This window comes from Suricata suricatta, chromosome 4, assembly GCF_006229205.1.
Source record: "Suricata suricatta isolate VVHF042 chromosome 4, meerkat_22Aug2017_6uvM2_HiC, whole genome shotgun sequence".
Lineage (NCBI taxonomy): Eukaryota > Metazoa > Chordata > Mammalia > Carnivora > Herpestidae > Suricata > Suricata suricatta.
The window spans coordinates 141,166,932-141,182,655 of NC_043703.1; the positions used below are offsets into that span (position 1 = coordinate 141,166,932).

At 52.1% G+C, this 15,724-nt stretch overlaps 1 protein-coding gene across 3 annotated transcripts in view; it reads left to right on the plus strand.

The window, feature by feature from the left end:
* Positions 1–15,724, plus strand: part of GALNT14 (polypeptide N-acetylgalactosaminyltransferase 14) — a 208,002-nt gene that overhangs the window by 154,671 nt on the left and 37,607 nt on the right. For all 3 annotated transcript variants that reach the window (XM_029938005.1, XM_029938003.1, XM_029938004.1), the window contains exons 3-6: positions 3,749–3,847; positions 11,312–11,379; positions 13,660–13,725; positions 13,905–14,026. In XM_029938005.1, coding sequence (XP_029793865.1) covers positions 3,749–3,847; positions 11,312–11,379; positions 13,660–13,725; positions 13,905–14,026 — 355 coding nt within the window. The remainder of the gene's footprint in view (positions 1–3,748; positions 3,848–11,311; positions 11,380–13,659; positions 13,726–13,904; positions 14,027–15,724) is intronic.

Consider the following 15,724-nt stretch of genomic DNA (forward strand, 5'->3'; position numbering starts at 1 on the left):
GTGATACATTGAGGCTCTGAAAAGGAAAATGATGCTCCCAAGGGCACACAGCCAGTTTTCGGCAGGTTCAGGATTCACATTGACATCACAGCCCAGGTTCCTATCTCTAACCTTGATGCTATGTTCCTGCTCTCTCACCCCCCTCTTGCCTCCCAGTGCCCCTCGCCTTCTGTTGGACGGGACAGAAACACTCAGTGGGAGGAGCAGTCTGCACATTTGAACGTGATGTTGAAAATAATGATAGTACTGTTTTGTCAAGCATGGACTAGTACCTAACAACATAGTGATAATCTAGGGAGGAGGGAAGATCTACAAGTTCAAAATTGTTGTCTCCACTTTCCAGATGAAGAAACAGCTCAGAACAGTAAATTCAAGGTCCAGCAATGCAGTTAAGCCTAAGCTGCAAAATGGTCTTTGTGACAGTCTTTCAAGTTAACCATGGCTTTTTCATTGTCAGCGACAATCACAGCTTCTGGTTACTGATGCTGCGGGGACCTTCAGCTGGAGAACCTTGGGTCCAACCTGTCTTACAGATGAGTAGACAGCAGACTGGAGAGGAAGTGGTTTGCCCGCAGTCCCACAGCTGGTCAATGGCATGTGACCCCCCAGGCCAGTATTCTATGACCCGAATTCAGCCTGCGGGTCCAGAATCATGCTGGGACTGGGACATCATACCCCGTGTCCCTCAGTCCATTCCTACCTCATCCTCCAGCTCCATGAAGACTTCACCACCCGGGGAGAGTGACGCCTGTCTCTGACCTCCCAACACTGTGTGTGCACATATGGCTGGGCCATCATACAGGAAGAAGCCTGCCTCCTGGCTGGATGTCGCCAAGGCAGGAGAAATGGTCTCTGTCCCCAAGAGCTCTCTGAGCAACTGTTCCCACTACCACCCTCCCGCACCAAGTTGTCCTTAAATAACTTACATCACAATAGCTAGGGTTTGGGACCCCCTTGCCTCCCAGGCTGCAGAAGGGCAGTGCCTAGCACCTGACCCTTGGCACAGCCCTGGCAGTGGTGGCCTTCTGAGTCCCTCAGTTCGGTCTCTCTTTTTCTCTCCTATCTGTGACGAAGACAAGGTGGTCCTGCGAAGCTCTCAGCTTTATTACCTTCCTGTGAAAGACAAATGGTTATTCTGCTGCTCCCTGACATCCACCTCATTCCTTCTGGTGCTAACCATGCTCACTGCCACCTCCCCGTCTACCTGAGGATCTCCATCCTCACGGACCCTGCCGCACAGCAGCTGAGGGCCCCACCGTGTCCCCCTCCACTAGCCACCTGCTCTCTTCCTTCCTCATGGCTTTCAATTTAAACTCAGGTCTGTATCCAAACATAGGCCACTTCGAGGCCCCATCTCACAGGCAGACCATGTCGAGGCATTTTCTTTCCCCTTTCATGATAGCTAACAAATGCATAAATCAATCACCCCCACAACTTAGCAGCCTAAAAACAACGGGAATCATGGCTTTCCTTCAGAGTCTTTGTGGACCAGAAACTGGGAGCATCCTGCTGGGTGGTTCTGGCTCGGCACTGCTGCAGTCTCTGTTGTCTGTAGGCTGGACTGGAGTTGGCGGACTCACTTCCAGGGTGCTCATTCCCATGGCTGGCGAGTTGGTACCAGCTGTGGGCAAGAGGCCTCAGTTCCTCTGCATGTGGCATCTGTCCACTGAGTTGCCTGAATGTCCTCAGCGACCGGCCTCCCTCCAGGGGGCCAAGGCAGAGCCTCAGTGCTTTTGCAATTTAGTCTTGGAAGTCACCCACTGCCTCTCATATTCTGCTGGTCATAGGAGCTAGCCCTGATTCAGTGAGGGGCAATACTACACAAGGCACAAGGACCCACAGTCCTCTGGGACTGGGAGGTCTGGCTGCCAGACCTTTGAAATACATCAAAGGTTAAGTCATCAGCTGACCTAGAAATGCATTTCCTGAATTTCTTTCTCCGTTTCCCCGTGAATGGGCATCTGGTTCACTTAACTCTTATTCTGGGGCCATGGAGATAGACAAGGGTCCTTCCCTAGGGGAACTCATAGCCAAGTGGGAGAGACAGACCCATAAGGAAATTCTAGAAGTGAGAGACATACACAAAGGACAGGTCATTATCTATCTGGGGGACTGCAGAACACCTTCACAGTAGAAGGGACAATTGCTCAGGGTCTTGAAGGATGTGTAGGAGCTCATTAGATGGAGAAAGGAGGAAGGACAGTGTTCCATGCTGAAGTTGTAGGGTGAGAGGCGGTGGAAAGTACTGGCAACATATGGAGCTGCAAATGTGGAAGGTCTTGAGGGCTGTGTTGGGAGCTTGGACTTCCTGCATCAGGAGCAAGCAGGCTTCAAGCCAGAGGAAGGCCTGGGCAGAGCTGTGTGACACACCGGACATGACTGGCAGGGACAGAGGCTGGAGGAGTCTCGGAGCCGGGCCCACAGGGATGACAGAGAAGGGGTGAATTCCAGAGGGTTTTCTTAGTAGGTGGAGCTGGCATGATGTGGTGAGGGGTTGTCTCCCTGGGGGCCGCATGGAAGGCCTAAAGGTCACGACTTACCTTTTCATTGTCCCTTCCCCTGGAGCCTTCTTTTCCCTGTTCTTGGCTCCTGGTGGGTGACCCAAACCCAGCTCTGCTCAGGCCCTGAGCACAAGAGCCCAGCCTTCTCTGTTCTATTCAGGGTTTGCTCTTGGAGGAAAGTGTTCAAGTATCAGGGAGCCCGAAGGGCATGAGGCTCATTGCTGTAGGACTGAGGTTAAGTGTCTTAGGCCACAGACTTCTTTGAGAATCTAGTGAAAACTACAGCAAACCCACATATTTGCATACCCAACTTTGCAAACAATTTCAGGGAGCTCACAGTCCCCTGGAAGTCCATCCTTGGATCTCTGGACCCTAAAGGCAAAGCCCTGAGCCTGGGACGAAATGGGAAAATGAAGAGAAGTGTTTGACTCACCAAACGTCTGTTATTTACTTCCTCGTTTAATACCACTCCCCGTAATTGGACAGCCCCCGAAAGAGCGACAAACTGGAGGAAGCACTTACCCAGGGATAGTCCCTGGTGGCACCGGCATCACTTTGCGGGTTTATTTTCATTATTATAGTAATTTTCGGGCTGCGGGCTACAATTTTCACTTGCAGCGAGGTATTAAATTGAAATTACCCTAGATGTAATTGTCATACGAAATGATCCTGGACATGTGGAAATGAGTGCTTTTTTAAGATGGGGTTTTATTGTCTCTATGCCAGGGTTTTAGGGCTGTACCTTGTTAAACATGCCAGATTTCCGTGTGTGTGTGTGTGTGTGTGTGTGTGTGTGTGTGTGTGTGTGTGTGGCAGGAGGTCAGGGGTCAGCATGGTGCAGTCAACTGAATTGCTGGCCCAGGACACGGAGGGGGCTCTGCTGACTGGGATGGACGCAGACTAGGGAGCGGAGCCCAGGACTTGGGGTGGCTTTGTGTGGCTACCAGGAACCTCCGTGCTTGAAGTCGGGCATGTGAGAAATCCCGCATTCATGTTCTGTACATTAACGTAATTCGGATGCCAGGCCAAGTTCCCCTGGGGTGGTAGGAAATTGAGCTTCAGTCATTCTGGGAACTCTTCCTGCCCTGGGGTCTTAATCTGCACTGTGTGCAGCCAAGTCAGTCCTCCTAGATGCCAGCCATTTGTCCACACCAATGACCACCAGTCACCTGGACCCTTGGTTCCAGCCCTTTAAATCTGCTTTGCCCCCAAAGGTCTTACTGGTGCTCCTGTCTTTCCTTCCCCAGATGCACCCTGCTGGTGTACTGCACGGACCTACCCCCGACCAGCATCATCATCACCTTCCACAATGAAGCCCGCTCCACCCTGCTCAGAACCATCCGCAGGTAAGACAGCCTCCCGCATCCGTCGGCCCAGCCAGGCCCAGCCCCTGGGAAGAGAACGTCTGCTCCCTGGCACACTGGCCCTGTGATAGGAAGGTCAGGCAGGTCTCACTTCATGCAGACGCTGTCTGATACAGGTCATGCATCCATTCTGTCACTCTTCACCCTCCTATGGGGGCACTCTGACCCCAATTTATAGGGGGATAGACAGAAGCCCCAGGTGGTTGATAACTTGGAGGTCCCTGGCAGCCACTGAGAACCTGAAGCTCTCGCCCTTGACCATCCTGCTAGACTGTCTCTGGAATATGCGTTCTAACTTCCACAGCTGACAGGGGAGCCAAGGCCCTGCGACGCCAAGTAAATATCCCGCGCCAGCATCAGACTGGGATTAGAACCTGGGTCGGCCAGGCACTGCCTGTCCCAGCCCAGTACCTGCCTCTCCACAGCCTCCCTATAGCCAGGAGCCATGGTGCAAGTCAGAACAGCATGAAAGCAGTGCTAATATTTGCTTTCCCAGCCGTCTATCTTCTGTTCCAGCCCCAACCCCACTCCGCCTCTCCACCCATCCTCAGCTCCTAGTCTGGGCCCTGCTCTTGCCCTAACAGATGCATCTTTACTTTGGCCTATGGCCTGCATGAATTTTTGACATACGAGAGTCCACAGCAAGTCCCAGCCGAGCTGTGCTTAGGACATAGATGGGGGCCTGGAGACTTGGCCCTGGTTGTTTTGACCCCCTTTCCCCATGCCATGTCCCTTCTGCAACTCTGGAACCCTCTCCCCATGGCCACCCTCCCCGCAACACCATCCGGCCCCCCTTCCACTTTCAAGTCTCCAGCAGCACTGGCATCTTAGAAGGTGATAATGTAGCCATCGATAACGAGGTCCCTTCATGTGCAGACGTGCCTCGGCTCATGTTCTCAACTGGGGAGGTGGGAGGCCAAGGCTATACCCACTCTCCAGCTAGGGAAACTGAGACTTGGAAGTACTAAGTCAGCTTCTGCTGTTGCTCAGGTTGTACTCTGACCTCAGTTCTTCTCAGCAGCCTCTATAGGCAAGGCTGTAGATGGTGGTTGTGTTCAGCATCCCTGGTAGAGACGTTCAGGTTGGCCCAGAGATAAAGTGCCTGCAATACCTCCAGGCCCCTGGGACATGTGGCCAGTTTGAGCCAACCCTATCTGGTAGCACACCACATGGTCACCTGATCCCACAGAGAAGGAGGGCCAAGGATAGGACAACCAAACATGATGAAATCTGTTGTTTCCATCACTAAGCCACACCTTCCTGTGCCTGGCTGTGGGCAGGTAGGGAAGCTCCAGGTGATAGGAGGCAGTCAGCAACAGGCTTACCCTGGTACAGGCACCAAGTCCTCAGTGCCACCTGTCACTTACGATGAATGTCTGCTGTGCGGGGTCAGTGCATCCCATAGAAACGCAGGGAGGGACATGCCCAAATATATGTTGTCTCCCGCTGTCCACAGGGGCGGCTCTATCTGCTGCCCAGATGTCCTTGGCAATCAGCTGGCTGCTTCCTGCTGCCAGCTGCTTGCCCCGTCTGCCCTGGCTTCTGTGTTCGCCTTACAAGCCCCCAGATTCGCGTTTGATTTCCCAACCAGGCATCAGTTCTTAACAAGGAAACGTTCCAGGTCCCTGGCAGGAGTCACTGTGAGTTTTGCAGTCAACTAACAAAGTACCTTTCCGATTTGTAAACCAATGCAGGCATATGGAAGATGAACGGGTATGGGGTGATTCGATTTACCTGGGTCTTTATTGGTGAAGGGAGAACGCTGTTTCTGGGCTCTGCAGGCTGAGCAGGGACACGATGGAGCCAAGGTGACTACTTTGAAAATGCCAGACCACAGCCCCACTGCCACCATGGTCAGCTTGGTGGTAGGCAGGGTTTCTAGAACAAACTTAGGGCAGCCTCTGCCTTTCCCACCACTCATGGTGGTTGTTCCACAAGGTCATGTCTGGACATGTCTGCCAGATGTTTCCATGAGGACAGTAGGACCATAAAGAGTCCTCACCTTCCAAGCTGGCCTCTCTTCTTCTTTCTAGGAGCCATCATCTGACACCATGCACCTCCACCCCTTTAACACACACACACACACACACACACACACACACACACACACACACACACACACCTTTAGAGCCTTCCTCTGAGCTTCTTACTACATACACATCCCTACTCTAGCACTTTTTCCCAGGTGTGACCTTCAATGAACTCCTTCAGGACAAGGACGACATCTTATTCATCTCTTACCTAAGCTCCCTGTGGCTTAGTTACCTGATCAAGAAAATGGGAATGATAACCATGGCTACCTCATAGTGTTGCTTTGGGTTCCATCAGACAAGCAACTGAGAACTGTGGCGGGCCTAGAATAGGGGCTTGAGCAACGTTAGCGATCTCCATATCTGCACAGCGAGTGAGCTCGCAAAAGAAAAGAGGCTGTGACATACTTGGGGTCAAGTCCTTCCCCTCCTGCGTCCTGGCTGTGTGACTTGCACAGGTCACTGACCACAGCCATAAGGATGGGGATGAAAATATCCCTCATGTTTCGAGTTTTGTCACATTTCCCACAAGAAGACCTCACCTGGGACATTTGGGGGTGTTATAATGTCTTGTGGGACTCCCAGGCCGCCCAGACTTCCCTAACACCGTGTTTATATTCTCCAGGTCACTTGAGGTACTGCCTATAGACTCATCCCTTTCAGCTCTACGGCATGGTTTTTCTTCTTTTCTTGCTGCTCCTTCATAATAGTAATAATGATACTTTATAATAATATCATTAATATTTTAAATGTGTGTTGGGCTTTATGGTCTCCAGAACACATTATGCCTCAGTCCAGTTGGAGTCCCATCCAGAACTGGAACCTTTGAAGTCAGGGGTGCATGAGGTGAATGGTGGCCCAAGGCCACGGCGCTGGGAAGCACAGGGGCCAAGACTCAGGTTTCTGGCTTCCAGGAAGGGAAGTTGGGGGGCACCCAAGGGTGCAGCCCAGTGCCTCTGTCCACCAGCCTGATGAGCGCTGTCCCCAAGGCCCTGGTGTCCTGTGCTCTGAAAGGAGGCTTGGGGCCCATCAGCACCTGTGAAGTGCCAGACCACACACCGAGTCCCTGGGCACTTTGCCAGGAGAGCCCATGGACCTATTTCCTGCCTCTGAGGGACTTCTGATATAACACCCAAGTGTGATATATGAAAACAGCCGAAGGAGGGTAGAACTTTGTGTGAACAGACAGGCTTTTACATCATAAGCAGGGCAGGAGTGAATTTTAGGGGTGGAAGCAAGGAAGATTACTTCTAGAAGTTTCCATGCCCAGGTATTATTTGCCTTGGGATTTTCTTCCTTCCTTCCAATCCCTAACCTCATGCACCAATAAATCACTAGCCACTGAGACAGGACCGAATGAGGAGCTCTTCCTGTCTCACTTTGTCATCAATGAAAGGACCTTCTCTGAGGTATCTTTCATCTTTAATGTTCCAGAATTCTGATGGCCTTGCTGCCAGGCTCTCAAAGGGAAAGATGCTCAAGGGGAGGACTGAATGTACCCTCCTCTCCCCTTCCTTCCCCCACCCAGCACTTGACGAAGCCTTCGCCCCTCTGCCCATCCCTGCCCTCGCTGTCTGGCCCCCTGAGTTTCTGAGTTAGCTGTGGGGCTGGGGGCTGGGAGGGTCTACATGAAGGCACTCAGAACTAGACAGAGGCATGATGCGGGTGGGTAATGGGAAAGTCACAACCCAGATCAGTGAAGGGGACAGAAAACAAGCCCCAAGGAATGGTTTATCTTTATCTGGTATTGAAGTGGGTCCCTGTGTGTATGTGAATCTCAGGGCCACCCCTTTCCTTTTGGGGTGTCCTTCAACCCACATCTCCTGTGGTGGCTCTGGGGCATTGATCTCTTTATAGCCTGAATCTCCTTACTGTTGCTTTTTTGTAAAATTCTGAACTTAGAGGAACAATTTCTTAGGTCAAGGTGGCTAAGAAAAGGGACTCAGGGCCAGATTTGCTTGCTGTGCTCATACCAACTGTGTGGCCCTGGGCAAGTCCTGTACATCTCTGCCTTAGTTTCCTTTTCTGCAAAACAAGAGTTACTGGTAATAACTGCCTCACATGAGTGTAAAGGAGAGTGAGGGGGTTGAGGCAGTGCCTGGTACAGAAGGATCCTGCACAACTGACAGTGACAGGGGTCATGATGCCCTCCAGCCCAGGGAGGAAGCAGCGTTGATATGCAGTGGCTCTCAAACTTGAGCAGGCATCAGGATCCCCCAGAGGGTCCTATCCCAGGGTATTCTAACTCAGTGAGTCTAGAGTGGGGCCCAAGCATTTGTATTTCTAACAAGTCCCCAGGGGACGCAGGTGCTGCTTGCCCTAGCTCACACTTTGAGAACCAGTATCATCATCACGATCAACAACCTGGATTCTGAAAGCAGCCACTGGGCCACCCTCCGTGCTAAGCACCTTTCATGCAGCTGAGGAAGTTGTGGTGCTGAAGTTGAGCTACGGAAGCTCTCAAGCCAGTGAATGGTGGATACATAGCTATAGTACTTGAACTCAAGTCAGCTGGATTCCAAAAGGTCTAAACTCAACTGTCAGCCCGCCTCAAGTCTTCATTGCACTGGTATTTATGGAGCATTTGAGAAACCCTGCCTGCACACAGCACTGTGGAGTTCACAAAGCAATTTCAAATACATTTCCTCATTTCATAAGGCACAAAAGCCTGTGAAGTAGGTCAAGTATTAATATCGCCTGCCTTTACAAGGAAAATGTAATTACAGATGAGACGAAGGCTCCGAGCGGTCCGGCGTCTTGTTCAGGATTGCACAGCCAGGAGAGGCTAGAGGCCGCCTGGGCCTCCCAGGCCGCTCACCCCGCCCTGCCTGCCACCTCCCAGGCTGCTCCCTGGCTCACCCCCACCCCCCTCGCTGTCAGGGCACCGCAGGCAAAAAGTGGAAGGTGTAGGTAGTTGCTGTCTGCCTACTGGCCTCTGGCAGAGAAGTGAGCCATGTGTAGGAGACTGATTCTAGAATAATTCCCAGGCAGAGTGTGATCTGGGTATGTGGGGAGGTGAGCACTCACTCCCATTCTAAGGCTGTGCAGAGAGCGCAGGAACCAGCCGTAGTGGGGGGAGAGGCTTATCCTAAGGTGGAGAGTTGGCTTGGTGGCAGAGAGGCTGGTGAAGCATCCTGGTGGACGAACTGGGGAGGGCAAAGCTGGGGAGGGATGGAGCACCCAGGGTCTGGGTGGTGGGAGTGGCAGCAGTGGTGCAGAAAGAAGGGCCCTGGGGGGAACATCTGGGTCAGGCCGAGCCCCTGGGCTAGACTTGACCTTTCTCCACCAGCAGCTCCAGGAGCCCAGAGCACCTGCCATCTCCCGCTCTCCGGATCCAGGGCCACTTGCACGGAGCCCCTGCTGTCACTCCAATTGCTCTGATTAGAGGAGCAAAAACAAGCCAGGTGTTACCAGGAAATGGTCTAATTAGCACTTACTGCTGACGATTTCTGTGTTTTTTTTTTCTTTTTTAAACCCTGGACATTTTTTATTCGCTAATCATCTCTCAGTTCAACCAGCACAGAGCTGCACGCGATTTACCTTTTGATGTTCACAGAAGAGAACTCTTGAATTTCAAAGAGCCGGCAGGGATTTGGGGGGAATCACATGCAGAAGCTGCAGCCTTAATCAAACCTCATTAGAGGGTATTCTTCAAGCAGGTTTTCCCTCTCTTTCTGCCTCCCTACCCCCTTCCCTGTCGGATCAGGAGACTGGTCGGTGGGTTGGTGTGTGTTTTCCTTGGGACTATCAGTTGATCCAGTGTGGTAAGGGTCTCCTCCCGCCCCTCCCTGTCCCCCCCCCCCACTACAGCCAGCTCAGGGCTGGGAGTCAGGGTTCCTCTCTCCTTACACTAGTTGCCATGGTGAGAATTAAGGCTACATAAATAAAAGTAGCTCCAGGTAAAGTTTGCCTCCTGGAGAGTCTCTGCGCCCTGCTTAGACAGGGCAGCTCAACAGAAACTGGGCTCAGATTGGCCCTCCTGAGGGGAGGGACTCACCCAGCACCTCCACCAGCAGCGTCTGAACGCCCTCACCAACACACACCGGGCCACGGGCATCCCACAGTGAGTGGTGTGGCCCTTGAGGGTGTCTGAGGAACCCTGTGGTTTGGGGTGTCCAGAAGTGGAATGCAGCCTGAGACCCCGAGGGGGCCTGCGAGTGCACATCCACAGCCCAAGCCAGCACACGCAGTCAGTCCCAGACGTGTTTCTGCCATACAAAAATAGTAGCAGTAGCTACTCCGAGCCAGACTATGTGCTAAATGCTCTAGAAACATTTTCTCTCAAATTCTCCCAATGGCCCTGTGAAGTAGGTACTACTGTTCTTATCCCCATTTTACAGATGGGGCCACTTACTACACAGAGCAGTAGTGTAACTTGCCCAAGATCACACAGCTTGTAGTAAATAGCTCCTGGACTATGAGTGCCCAGCAGGCAGAGCTGACATTCCTGTTCCCTTTGTTCCTCATATAGCCGGAGCTGAGAGCACATAGTAGGTGTGCAATACACATTCCTGGAGGGAATGACAGGCCATGGCTCTGAGCTGGCCTCTGGCAACACAGTATTGACAATGACCCTGATCCCCTGGGCTGGACTTGACCTTTCTACCCGGGGGGAGGGGGGGGGCGCACAGTGGAGGCAGCAAAACTAACCCTCAGAGTCAGGCCCGATGAAAGCCACAGGAAGCAGAAGCCATCAGTTCTCACTGAGTTGCTGGAAAGCTCTTAGGGTAGAAAGTGCACTGAGCAGGTCCTTATGACAGAGGAGGGGCATTTCAGGCCATGGCAGCATGGTAGACCAGGCTCTCGGTTATGAATGAGCAGGATGCCACCAGATAAGGCCCCTAGGCAAGAGGAGGCTGGAAATGGGGTCCGTCTCCAGATGGTGAAGAGCATGCCAAGGGTTTGTGTGTAGACAGTAGGGAGCCACTGTGAAGGTCTTGTCACCTTACTTGTTTGCACTGTTGAGGAAAGTCACACAATGAGACGTCAGCTCCAGGCTTCAGAAAGCTCACTCTGGAGGCCCCCAGAGAACAACCCAGGCAGGTCACAGCTGCTGCAAAAAATCCAGCAAAAGAGGTGGAACCAGGACAGAAGTGTAAGAGGTAGAAGTGGCTTGAGTGACCTTTCCTAGTGCAACAAGCAAGTCTTGGCCACTGACTTGATGTGGGGTTTCAGGGTATCACTGGTGAAGATTCCTGGGCTTCTGTCTCGGTGCTGGGTGGGTGCAGTGGTGTTCACTAGGAGAAAGCGGGGCTAGATTCCAGGGGCACCCAGGTGAGCGGTGTGACTGCACCCGCCCTTCGGCTGCTCCCAGTCTTCATTCCTCAAATGCAATGGTGTCTATTTAAAGCTCGGGTTAATACATACATTTAGCTGATAGAAGTCATAATTACCTTCCCCCTCTTCCACCTCACAGCGTACTGAACCGCACTCCTATGAATCTGATCCAGGAAATCATACTGGTGGATGACTTCAGCAATGACCGTGAGTATCTTTGTTCCCTTGGTCCGGAGACACAAGGTCTGTTCCCAGTCCTCGGTTCTCTGGGGCTGGAGGGAAGCCTGGGTTTGTAGCAGATGTGGAAGACTTAGTGTCCATGTGGGGCTCAAGAGGCAGATAAAGCTTACATTTTAACAATTTCTTGGGTCCTCTGCTGTGGGTCTTTGAGGACCTACGCAGTATATTTAGTCGATCCTTGATTGGGTTGAGGTGTGTGTGTGTGCATACACATGCATGGGGGTGTGCACACGCATGTATATCACTGCCCCCTTATCCTGGACATGGAAACCTTCAGAAGATTGACCCTAGCAGTTTCCATTGCTTGGGGTTCCTGACTCATATCTGTGATGATCTGCTAGCCCGAGCACAGGCTTCATTCCTCCTTTCATTCCTACGGGAGGGCTGGGTGGGCTCTGCGGGGCGCCATGCTGGGCATCCCGTCACCTGAGCATCTCGTCACCTGGCCATGATGCAGTGAGCAACCGCCCTCCAACCCTCCAGCCATTAGTCATCACTGTTTCCAAGCTGTTTTGTCAGAGAGCCTGGGTGCCCCCTTTCCATATCCACTTTCCCCCAGAAGAGCATGCAGGTGTCCTCAGACGTGCATGTGTTGAGTTTGATGGGCATAGCAGTTGGGGAAGCATCCTCAGACTTCAAGAGTTGGTAGGTCTGCCTCCTCCTCTGAGAGCCATCGTCCCTAGCCATCTCTTCCTGGTGACAGACCAGAGGAGGCAGGCCATGGCCCTGAGAACAACTCCAAGTCCAAGGAGAGTAGAATCTGTCCACCAGAGTGCTGGTGCTGGCAGCTGGCTTAGGAGCCACTAGCATCCTAAGGTCTGCTGCGGGAAGGTTGTCACCCACACCCACCACACAGCCTCAGAGCCCTGGAAGTAATGCCTACATGAGTTGTGCACCAGGTCCAGAGCAAGAAGATCCGACTCTCAGTACTTAAACTTGGTGAGCTGATCTCCCTTCCCTAATGAGGAAGCAGTTGGAGGTGGTGAGAAACTCATCCTGCCCGGTACCTGGCGCCGGAGGAGGGTATGCTGCTGGCTTCACTCAGAAGCGGAGCAGCTCCGTGGTTAGAGCACGGACTCTGGAGTCAGCCGCTCCACTTCAGATCCTAGACCTATCACTTACTCAGTCACCAGCAACCTACCTCAGGCACATTAGTCACTACCAGGTGCTTCGGTTTCCTTGACGGTAAATGGAGATCATTATAATTATACAGTTAAAGCCTTACGTAAGGATTTAAATGTGTTAACACAGGGCACCTGGGTGGCTCAGTCAGCTAAGCATAGGACTCCAGCTCAGGTCATGATCTCACGGTCATGGATTTGAGCCCTGCATCTGGCTCTGTGCTGACAGCTTGGAGCCTGAGGCCTGCTACATATTCTGTGTCTCCCTTTCTCTCTGCCCCTCCCCCGCTTGTGAGCTTGCACATGCTCGCTCGCGCGCTCTCTCTCTCTCTCTCTCTGTCGGTCTCAAAAATAAATAAACATTGAAAAAATAAAATAAAGTAAATGTGTTAATACACTCAAAGTGCTTGGAATAGTACCTGGCCCAGACAAAGCCTCCATGAGCGTCCAGAGCCAGAGAGGCTAAGGGTGGCAAAACCAACATGGTGGTGTCTCAAGATGGAGTTCAGAGGCTCGGTGAACCAGGAAAACAAGGGGGCAGGCAGGCAAGCCAGAGGACAGGTCCGGAGTGGTGCCAAAGATGGGGTCTCCTGCCCATCCCGGCACATTCCCCTGCATGGTAGAGAGAGAGGTGAGCCGGCTCTGTGTGATGGGATACACTGGACAGACCACTTAACAGATAAGGTCTCCGGTATCAGAAGTCCACGATCAAAAAGGAACTCTGCAGTTCATCTCATCCATAGTGTGGTCTCAGCAGCTTTTGCTAGAGCCCACTAGAGTGAGCAAGACTCTTGTCTTGTGCTTTTAGTGGTCTGTAGAAAAGGAGCAGAGCCTTCAGGTGACCATCTAAGAATTCCTGTTGGGAAGTGCTTGCCAGCAAGCACACATGTGCTACTGTGTGACCTGCTCCAAAGATACCCGCCCTGAGGCCACTTTGCATGGGCTGGGCCACATTTGTATATTGATACAAGTGATCAGTCAGCCTCTTCCAAAATCCACAAACACTTGGGGTCTGGACAGGGCTCTGCGGTTGGGGGCAGGGACAGTAGGTCGGGCTGCCTTACCTACTCTTCAGGTTCACCTCCACCCCAGGACACTCACCTCACGTAACCTTTTGTCTTCACAGCTGATGACTGTAGTCAGCTCATCAAGTTGCCCAAGGTGAAATGCATACGCAATACAGAGCGGCAAGGTAGGTCTGTGTAGCTGGGCAGGACCTTGGAGTGTGAGTGTGGGCAGTTGTGGGGGGCGGGGGCCGTTGTGCATCTGGGTGTATGTTCAGTGTGCAGGGAGTGTCACGCAGCTCCTCCATGAGCTTGCCGGAAGATGTTAGGATGGGGGCATCCACTTGCCCATTTGTCCCCCCTGCAGGTCTGGTTCGGTCCCGGATCCGGGGCGCTAATGTTGCCCAGGGCACCACTCTGACTTTCCTCGACAGCCACTGTGAGGTGAACAGGGACTGGCTCCAGCCCCTGCTGCACAGAGTCAAGGAGGTGAGTGAGGCCGATCGAGGGTCAGGATTCCACATCCCCCACCTCTTGGCTCTCTCAAACCAGTACTTCATATATGCCCCCCAGGCCCCTTGTCCTGATTGCTGTCCCCTTGTTAGAGATGGAGAAACTGAGGACCTGCCCAAGGTTACACAGCAGGTCAAGGTCGGGGACCAGTTCTTTGTATCACGCTGTTACCCACAGCAGGCCTGCAGGTGGGACTGCTGACAGCAGCTGATACCTGACAAATACAGCTTCCTGGGTGAGAGAACGGCCCAGAACTATTTCTCCCAAACAATAGAAGGTTCCAGAAAGGGAGCCCTGATGGGTGCCTTCTGTGAGAAGAAGGCAGCAGAATTTACTGGGCCTTGTCACCCAATTCCTGAGGCTTCTGTCTTTCCTCCAGCGTGCATCACCCTTCCCCACAGGCCGAGGCATGCAGACAGGAAACCTTAATTCTTTGCCTCTGTCTGCCCCTGAATTGTTCCAGAATTGTATATGCTTCCTCTCTCCATGTCTCAGTTATGCCTTTTGAAAGTAAAAAAAACACTTACTTTAATGTTCCCATTGGTGTTTTATATTCGCCAAAGTCCATCTGCCCCCATACTGATCTACAGAAGTGACCAGCAGGTGCCAGGGTCGGTGCTTAGCATTGGTGCCCTTCATTTTCTGCCTGAGTTACTGACTCCCACACCTGCTCTGTGAAGTATGAGGTCCGTTATTTTTCACATACTCATTTTACAGAGGAGGACACAGTGTTGGAGGAATTACGGACCTGGGCTGATACTTCCTAGCTAGCACCACCTGCACCAGAGCCCTTTATGTGGCCTCCGCACCATCTTCCCTGTGCAAAATGACAGGGTCAAGGCTGAAAGAACTGGGATATGTGAACCACTCCACGAAGTGGGAAACCCTTCCCAGCCTTGCCCGTCCCGATGAGAGAACGTCCGGTGGGTTTGCAGAGTTCTCACACGTGGGCCCGGAGCTTAATACCCATTCTGTGACCGCCTTCCCCGAGATTGGGAGGGCTCAGACGCTCAGCGCTGTTCAGGAAAATGCTCTCTCGCCCGCTTTCGGGCAAAATTCAGCCGAAGAGGTCTCGATTGAGAAATAGTAGGTTATGACCATTTAATTTCAGGGTTTTGCCTCACTCTGGAGGCCCTTCCAAATCCTACCCTTCACAGAGGTGAGGGGGCGTGGGGATGGTGCTGAAAGTACCCACCCTCCAATCAAGTGGTTGTTTCCCCTGCGGACCAGTCACCTCATTAGCATAAACTCAGGTTAGGTGAAAGAGGATTACTGTGAGTAACAAACACACCCCCTCCCTCCAGCCTGGAGCCCGCTTCTGATTCTGTGTCTCCTTCTCTCCCTGCCCCTCCCCCACACACTCTGTCTTGGTCACCCTTGCTCTCTCTCTCAAACATAAATAAACATCAAAAAAAATAAAAATAGAAAAAATAAAAAGACACTGCTGTGCAATGAACCAGGATCAAAAGCCAGGTATATATTTCTTATATCCCAGCATCACAGTGTACCACATTTTTCAATTAAGTTTTTTATGTTAATCTGAGTGTAGTTAACACACAGTGTTATGTTAGTTTGAGGTGTACAATGTAGTGATTCGGCAATTCTGAATGTTATTCAATGCTCATCATGATAAGTGTAGTCTTAATCCCTTCTTCTATTTCCCCATCCCCCTTC